General features: G+C 41.5%; 1 protein-coding gene across 1 annotated transcript; it reads right to left on the bottom strand.

The window, feature by feature from the left end:
• Nucleotides 1–1,405: 1,405 nt before the first annotated feature.
• Nucleotides 1,406–2,302, bottom strand: LOC112221414 (protein reprimo A). The gene has a single exon (XM_024383562.2). It carries the CDS (start codon nucleotides 1,955–1,957, stop codon nucleotides 1,631–1,633), a length of 327 nt encoding a protein of 108 aa, XP_024239330.1. The 5' UTR covers nucleotides 1,958–2,302; the 3' UTR covers nucleotides 1,406–1,630.
• Between the last annotated feature and the right edge of the window lie 7,411 nt (nucleotides 2,303–9,713).

Here is a 9,713-nt window from a genome sequence, read left to right as displayed (position 1 = left end):
CTGGTTTATGTAATCCACTGTGGCAGTTGAGCACACCAGCTCTGAGCAAGTGGGTTCTCTGGTAAGAGGGACCGCGATGACAGCTTTTGTCTGCCCCCCTATATTCTTGAAGTTGTTTGCCTTTGGTGGAAAATGCAGCTACATTTTATTTGTCTCTATCATGGTTAGCAAAATTCAGTTAACATGGTTAAGTCTTGCGCTTGTTGTGGCTGCTTCCTGAAAATATGATTAAAAAGGTGCAATGCTGGTAATGTTGTCATATTTGCATTTTACAGCAAAGCTGTAGCTGTGTGTACAGCTAAACCACAGGTATCAACTCTCAAAGAAAGTGACTAGGAGTTATGCACTGTGTACACACATCTTAGTATGGTCTTTATGTTTCTGTCATAAGTGTCCAAGTGGATATTTTTTCTTGCTGTCAATCACCTTTTAGTTGACTGAACAAGGAGCAAAATTGAAACAGATGGGGGGTGGGGGGACTCCCTTGTCGCTTCCTATTCATAACACATGACTGGAGTGCTGGGCCGTTCTGCCCTTGTCGAGATGGGAAGGTATTGCAGCTGTTTTCACTGATGATGTTGATGCTGATGAGCTCAAGGTTGAAGCTCTAGGACTCCTACTGTTCTACTTGAAATATGGGGGACGAGTTCCTCTGGCAGTCTGATCCTAAAGACACGATCCTAATAGCGATCGGTCAGAGCAACTAAATACACATGATCAAAAAACCAAAGATGAATGGTCTGACATACCCTTGGCATGTAGCAGTGCATTAGGCAGGAAATAATTATCGCATTGTGCTATCTTCGATAAAAATCATCAATAGACTGTAAATGACTGTTGGTTATCTACTGAAGATTAATGTATAGATCCCTTCCATAATCAGAGGTTGCATGGGTGCATTGCTGTGGCTTAGTACACCTCTCACTCCCTTTGAATTTTACTCTATTGTTTTGTGAGTGGAAAAACTGTAGGCGATGCATAAAAGCCTCGAGTACAACCATATATTGCATAGCTCCAAAACAAGATGGATTAACCAGGTTGTGGTTGATCGTGATCTCCTAAACCAAAATACTCTCTAGTAAAACATGATGCTTGTAATACATGACTGCTGAAAGCTATAGTGCTAAAAAGTCTGTAGTAAGATTTGAGAGCTATAGGATGCGGAGGAGGCAGGTGGATTTGATATAGTATGGCATTCTAATCCCTTATTTGGGTTATGGTTTTTACAATAGCTTCCATTACATGTGTTTGCCACCCGCTTTGGTCAACCTCCTGATTAGTGGTGGCCTTCAGCAGCACGTTTATTGCCTTACCTTTGACATGAGCTATTTGCATTCAACTGCATAATGTAATTTGTTTTTAAACTCACACAAAAGAATCCAAAGAAGTTTACTGATATCCCACACATAGATGTTTATTGGTATTCCTACAAGGATGGAAAACATTCTATAGGGTAGGTATAGGCTGTAAAAAAAGAAAACAAGCCCGATTTTGACAATTGAACTTTTAAAGGGTTCAGTGAACAGTGAATAATAAGAACAGTGAATAATAATATTCAAGGAACATACTGGAAACTTTATGATTTGAAAATAAAATAAAGATGTTTAATTAAACAAGTAGGCCTACAATCCTATGAGGCAACCATGATCATATCATTGTCCGTAGACGGTCTCCGGTCTTCTACAAAAATACTAATCATACTTTCTGTTTTAATTAGAAGATTGCAACCAAGGAAAAATATGCCAAAAATCACAGTGAGTGACAATACGCACAGGACCGCGATCTGCACCACACGCATTGTGAAGAGGTCATGTTCCTCTGGATGAGACGCACCGAATCCATTGTCGGTGATAACTGCTGCTGCTGCTGAAACGTTGCAGCATACACGCACAGTGTCAAATCCAGAGTGCTCTTCTTCGGACACTGTTTTATTCAGTATTTTCCCGGCGACATCCATGTTGTTGAAATCGTGTTTTCCTGCAATAAGTTGTCTGCTTTCTTTTTTCTTCAATTAAATCGGACTTATCCAACTCTATGCAGTTATTCAAACGTCTTCTGTAGGCTAGAAGCGAAGAATGCCAAATGTTTCATGATTCTCAGAAAATTGATTCTTGGGTGAAATGATTCTCAAATTCCTAGTGAAATAGGCTACTCCCCGAACTATGATATTTCAAGAACACCTAAATAAAGCATGACACGAGGGTCAGATGAAGGTTCATAGAAGGTTCAGCATTTATTGAATAAAAACGAGACCGCAAAGACTTACATTCTTTTTAGTGTAACGACACACTGCTCTCTGAAGGTTCTTTGCCAAGCTATGTTTCTGACACGAGGTTTTTAAAGTAGGCGTGCGTGTGTGTGTGTGTGTGTGTGTGTTCGCGCGCGCTTCTCGACATTCTTGGGCTGCCTTTGCATCACTCGTCATGTCCACCTGATGGCAGTGTTAATGAATTTGAAGCTGAGTATTCTATTTTCTTGACTTTGTATCTACGCAAGCAAACAAAAAACAGAATAACATTTTGAAACCCATCGTCTCCATATACATCTAGGCCTATGATTGATGTTTTCCTCTTTCCACTGACTACTCATATAACTAATTTCAACAACCGAACGGATTATATCGATTAGATTTGGAAAAACCTGTCCAGTCTGCTTCGATTAGGACCTTGGTGATACTGTGTTATCTCTCATGGGCACTTTTATTTCATATCTCCAAAATGTCCTTGTTCCAATTGGTGTTTTTTTAAAAGGTTTCTCAAGCCACAGGTAAGCAAGCATGAGCGGTACAAATTACGTTTACAGAGCTCCAAGGCCACAAGTGGCGCCTTATTCATAGAATTTGGATTTGCCCTGACGACACATACTGAGTCTCATCCAAGTGGCATTATTGAATTCATGTGATGACTGGCTATTTTAAAATTGGCGTCTAATATAGGAGGTGTTCAGATGACAGCCTGCCTCATTCCCTGTCGCCATCTGGGCTGAGATAATTTGAATCCCCCTAAAACATGACGTAGGCCTATACTCTGAACAAGACATGGCTGGCACTTATTTCAACTAGTTTAATTTCTTTTTAATCCTTTTTAGTTGGAGCCATTGAATATGTGTGATTCTCGTAATGAAATACCATTTTCGTTGCATTGATTGAGCTGCTAAAATGATATTGTTATATGTAGGCCTAAATCCTACAATATGTGAGTAGGTTCCTTCTAGCCTAACAACTACTTGAGATGGTAATTCGTTTAGGCACATTGCTTGGGATTCCCTTGGCCTACACAAAGATATCTCTGTATTTCAATAGGGGTAGGAATTTTCAGCAAAGTGGGTTTTTATTCAGAGCTCAAGGTTTTTGGTTGTTGTGCTGTTTATGTGCAAGAGCAGATCTGTGATTCTCAACCAACCATTCCAGAAGGGGGGGCAATCCTCATGAACCTGCTGTTTTTGACTCATATCTTGTCTCACCTTAACTTAAGGTCCCAGGGAGGACTGTTGGCCACCCCTAGTTTAGAATAACCATTGAGCAGGTGCTCTAACTGATCACCCACCAGTGCTCTGCCTGGGAGGTTCCTCGATCTGTCTGCCAGCCCATACAGTTTTCATACCCATTGACTTATTCCACATTTTGTTGTGTTACAACCTGAGTTCAAAATGTATTAAATAAAAAATCTCACCATCTACACACAATATGCCATAATGACAAAGTGAAAACATGTTTTTAGAAATGTTTGCAAAAGTATTGAAAACGAAATATAGAAACATCTCATTTATATAAGTATTCACACCCCTCAGCCAATACATGTTAGAATCACATTTGGCAGTGATTACAGCTGTGAGTTTTTCTGGGTAAGACTAAGAGCTTTGCACACCTGGATTGTACAATATTTGCCCATTATTCCTTCAAAATAATTCAACCTCTGTCAAGTTGGTTGTTGATCATTGCTAGACAGTCATTTTCATTTCTTGCTGTAGATTTTCAAGCCAATTTAAGTCAAAACTGTAACTAGGCCACTCAGGAACATTCAATATTGTCTTGGTAAGCAACTCCAGAGTATATTTGGCATTGTGTTTTAGGTTATTGTCCCGCAGAAAGGTGCATTCGTCTCCCAGTGTCTGTTAGAAAGCGGACTGAACCAGGTTTTCCTCTAGGATTTTGCCTATACTTAGCTCTATTCCGTTTCTTTTTATCCTGAAAAACACCATAGTCTTTGCCGATGACAGGCATACCCTTAACATGATGCAGCCACCACCATGCTTGAAAGTATGAAGAGTGTGTCACGAGGAGCGGAACAGGTGAACCCAAGAGCAGACTCAGATGAGGAGACTGGGATGAGGTAACCAAGGTATTTAATGAAACACGGGGGGAAGATTGAGTGCAGGCCAGGGGAAGCTTGGGCGGGTTGTAGGAAACCATATGAGGAGGCTGAGGCTGGAGTGAGAGGTGTGGGACAGGTCCGGAGGGGAATCCAAGGGAGCATAAGTGTGGAATTCAGGACAGAGTAGCAGGACTGACAAGAAGTCCAACTGGAGACAGGGACCAGAGTCAGAGCGTGCAGAACTGTAGCAGAGAGGAAAACAGCGTCAGGCAAGGGAAACCAGGCACAACAGGAACAAACGGCTAGAAACATAGACTGACTGGGCAGAGATTACGATCTGGCAGTGTGGAAGTGGCAGGACTGAGTATTTGTAGAGGTCTTGATTATGGAACAGGTTGCAACAGGTCTGCTCTGACTCCAGCACACCTGTCTCCTCCCACACAATCACAGAGAGTGTGACAGAGTGGTCGTCGTTCATGTGCTGGGCTGGATTTTCCCCAAACATAACACTTTGTATTCAGGACATAAAGTACATTTATTTTCCACATTTTTTGCAGTTTTACTTTAGTGCCTTATTGCAAACAGGATGCATGTTTTGGAATAGTTTTATTCTGTACAGGCTTCTTTCTTTTTCCTCTGTAATTTAGGTTAATATTGTGGAGTAACTACAACATTGTTGATCCATCCTTTGTTTTCTGCTATCACAGACATTATACTCTATAACTGTTTTACAGTCACCATTGGCCTCATGGTGAAATCCCTGAGTGGTTTTCTTCCTCTCCGGCAACTGAGTTAGGAAGGACGCCTGTATCTTTGTAGTGACTGGGTGTATTGATACACCAGCCAAAGTGTAATTAATAACTTCACCAAGCTCAAAGGGCTTTTCAATGTCTGCACTTTTTTTGTTATCTACCAATACGTACCCTTCTTTGCGAGGCATTGGAAAACCTCCCTGGTCTTTGAGGTTGAATCTGTGTTTGAAATTCACTGCTCAACTGAGGGACCTTACAGATAATTGTATGTGTGGAGTACAGAGATGAGGTAGTCATTAAAAAATCATGTTAAACACTATTATTACACACAGAGTGAGTCCATGCAACTTATGTGACTTGTTAAGCACATTTTTACTCCTGAACCTTTTTAGGCTTGCCATAACAAAGGGGTTGAATAGTTATTGACTGAATACATTTCAGCTTTTCGTTTTTATACATTTGTAACCATTTCTAAAAACATAATTCCACGTTAACATTATGAGGTATTATGTGTAGGCATGTGACACAAAATCTGAATTTGATCCATTTTAACTTCAGGCTGTAAAACAACAAAATGTGGAAAAAGTCAAGGGGTGTGAATACTTTCTGAAGGCACTGAATCTACACTTTTGCTGAATCTGAACATGCGGTGTCTGTTAACAGCTTTGGTAGGCCTACTCCTTGTCCCAGCATGAGAGACTACAGTCTATGGTGCCACCAATGGATAAGAATGCAATGGGTGCATTTGATCAAATGCCAACGCCACCAATCTCTCATCACATGACATTTACAGTCACTTCCAAAATGATTGGCACCCTTGAAAAAGATGAGCAAAAAATCATGTATAATATAAAATCAAATGTTATTGGTCACTTACAAATATTTAGCAGATGTTATTGCGGGTGTAGAAAAATTATTGTTCCTAGCTCCGTGCAGTGCAGTAATATCTAACAATTCACAACAATACACACAAATCTCAAAGTAAAATAATGGAATTCAGAAATATATAAATATTAGGAGAAGCAATGTCAGAGTGGCATTGACTAGAATACAGTAGAATACAGTATATACATATGAAATTAGTAAAACAGTATATAAACATTAAAGTGACCGGTGTTCCATTATTAAAGTGACCAGTGATTCCATGTCTATGTACATAGGGGAGCAGCCTCTAAGGGTTGAGTAATCGAGTGGTAGCCTGCTAGTGGCAGTAACTCAGTTCAGGGCAGGGTACTGGGTGGAGGCTGGCTATTGATGGCTATTTAACAGTCTGATGGCCTTGAGATAGAAGCTGTTTTTCAGTCTCTCGATCCTAGCTTTGTTGCACCTGTACTGACCTCGCCTTCAGTCTCTCGCCTTCAGGCAGTGGCTCGGGTGGTTAATGTCCTTGATGACCTTTTTGGCCTTCCTGTGACATCGGGTGCTGCAGGTGTCCTGAAGGGCAAGCAGTGTTCCCCTGGTGATGTGTTGGGCAGACCACCCCACCCTCTGCAGAGCCCTGCGGTTGCAGGTGGTGCAGTTGCCGTACCAGGCGATGATACAGCCCGACAGGATGCTCTCAATGATGCATCTGTAAAAGTTTGTAAGTGTCTTTGCCTCCTGAGGTTGAAGAGGTACTGTTGCACCTTCTTCACCACACTGTCTGTGTGGGTGGATGACTTCAGATTGTCAGTGATGTGTACACTGAGGAACTTTAAGCTTTTTCACCTTCTCCGTCGAAGTGGATGGGGGCGTGCACCCTCTGCTGTCTCCTGAAGTCCACAATCAGCTCCTTTGTTTTGTTGACGTTGAGGCAGAGGTTATTTTCCTGGCACCACCCTGTCAGGGCCCTCACATCCCTGTAGGCTGTCTTGTCATTGTTGGTAATCAGGCATATTACTGTTGTGTCGTCTGCAAACTTGATTATTGAGTGGGAGATGTGAGTGGCCACGCAGTCATGGGTAAACAGGGACAAGCAACCTTGTGGGGCCCATGTGTTGAGGATCAGCGTAGTGGAGGTGTTGTTTTCTACCTTCACCACCTGGGGGTGGCCCGTCAGGAAGTCCAGGACCTAGTTGCACAGGGCAGGTTCAGACCCAGGGCCCCGAGCTAAATGATGAGCTTGGAGGGTACTATGGTGTTGAAGGCTGAGCTGTAGTCAATGAACAGCATTTTTACATAGGTATTCCTCTTGTCCAGATGGGATAGGGCAGTGTGATGGCAATTGCATCATCTGTGGATCTATCAGGGTGGTATGCAAATTGAAGTGGGTCTAGAGTGTCACGTAAGGTGGAGGTCATCCTTAACTAGCCTCTCAAAGCACTTCATGATGACAGAAGTGAGTGCTACGGGGCGATAGTAATTTAATAATGCAAATACTTAGCAATACATAAATAATGAAAATACTGAGCCATACTGTATACTCAACATTTTTTGAAAAATACATGATTTTATACTAATACAATTGCTCAGAGAAAAAAACTCAGATAGGTGTTGATATTATTGGCACCCCTATTTTTAATACTTTGTGCACCCTCCCCTTGTAAGAATAATGACACTTAGTATGTTCCTGTAATGTTTAATTATATTGGAGAACACATTGGGAGTGATCTTAGACCATTGTTCCATACAGAATCTTTCCTGTATGTATCTTTCCTGTATACTAGATCTCCTTTGGTCTGCAGCGCTTTTGGACTGCCCTCTTCAATTTAAACCACATGTTTTCAAAGGGGTTCAAGTCTGTAGATTGAACATTGTCTTGCTGGAAGATCCACCAAGTTTCAGCCTCCTGTCTGACGCAACCACGTTTTTGCCAAAATGTCCTCTTATAGAGTTCATGATGCTGTTGACCTTAAATAGGGCCCCAGTACTTGTGGAAGCAAAATAGCCCCATAACATCAAATATCCACCACCATATTTTGCAGTAGGTATGAGGTTATTTTCTGCATATGTTTCCTTCTTTTGATGCCAAATCCACCACGGTTTATTTATACTTGTTAAATTAAACAAAGTCCATTTTTTGAATTAGTATAAAATGATATATTTCCAGACTATTTCCAGACTCTTGCATTTGCCTCTGACTGCTCTGGGCCTTAGCTTTATTTTATTTTACGTGGCTGCTTGTGTCTGGTATGTGATCCCTCTGACCTCCTCATGCCTGGGCTGGCTGGATGTCTGGGTGGTGTGCCTGCCGCAAACAAGTTTCAGGCGTGTGTCCAAGAGAATTGGAGCCCAAGCCTCCCTGTCACTCTTGTTTTATTATTGTACCATTCTCATGTTTTCACAGCCACCCCAATTCCAAAACAGTGCATGGTTGGTAGACAGTCGGTAGTGGGGTCTGGACTGGAGGGACCCTGTACTCTTATCCTTCTGAAGATTGTAAATCCATGACTTTTCAGTTCTCTTCATGTGCTCTTTAGGAAAGGTGATTTCTCTTTTTCAAAGGGTGGGGTACTCATATGCACAACGGCATGCCATTACCCACATACAGTAACTGCTGTAATCAGAGTGATAGTGACTCTATCCAATTACTCTTGCTGGATGAGTCTTGGTATTTTTTATTATAAGATTGCCATGACCTTCACAGGTTCATATTGGGTTTCCATAGCAGACATTGAATTTCGTAATCTGCACATCAAGCGAAAAACATTCCCTCCCTGCTCAGTATGCACCTCTTCCCAACACTGTCCTTTGGGTTTCTTGTCCTTCCCTAATAGTAAGAGGCATATTAAACCAGAATATGTTCAGGTTTAGGAGTTTTTCAATATCAGACAATGGGAAACTAAAACACCTGCACATGTACAGTATCACTACCACCTGTCTCTTAGTTGAAGCCCCATGTAAAGGCTTAGATGGGGACACATGCATGCAGTAGGAGTAGCTTATTGGGACAAGGTGAAATAATCTGTGAAAGAATGTGACTCTTATATCTCTATAGTCATTTTAACTAGGCAGTAGTCATACAGACAGACACAATATTGATTGTATAGCCCGGCACAGTGGACGTGTCATAATACCTATAAAACACAGTAATGGTTCCAATTGTTTTTTCACCAGTCATTTTTGCATCTGGGATTTTAGAACAACTTCATATAAAGGTCTGTGTTTAGTGTAGTCTTATCCTGGCGTGACGTTTTGAGAATCGTTTAATTCTCTCACGGACAAGGCGAGTTTTATCAATAAATTCTTCTCAATTTACTCTCGAAAATTCAAAATGCTAATTAGCAACAGAGAAGACCTCAGCAAGACGACTAATTCCTACAGGAAGCTCCTACACATCATTTCTGGCATCTACTGTTCACCAGTGCGATCAGAGAGACCTTCTGTGTTCAATCAATATATCAAGCAATGATCCTCTTATGTCTTAGCTAACCACTGACTACACTTTAGCTAGCTAGTTAGCAGAGCAGTAGATCTTAGCCTAGATAATTGTTTGTACAGTACGTCAACTTTGGTGTCTATTTCAGACCTTATGGCATTTTTTAAGGATGAGCATAAGAGCATTAAAATGGGACAAGACCACTGTATGTCTGGCCATGTGGAGAAGACCACTGTAAGTCTGGCCATGTGGAGAAGACCACTGTAAGTCTGGCCATGTGGAGAAGACCACTGTAAGACTGCTGTAAGTACAGCTAATGACACAGGGCATCCTACCGGTTTGGTCAGGGCC

Source organism: Oncorhynchus tshawytscha, linkage group LG22 (assembly GCF_018296145.1).
Source record: "Oncorhynchus tshawytscha isolate Ot180627B linkage group LG22, Otsh_v2.0, whole genome shotgun sequence".
NCBI classification, from domain to species: Eukaryota; Metazoa; Chordata; class Actinopteri; order Salmoniformes; family Salmonidae; genus Oncorhynchus; species Oncorhynchus tshawytscha.
Note: the sequence above shows the minus strand (reverse complement) of the source record. Positions and strands in the feature narration are given on the sequence as shown.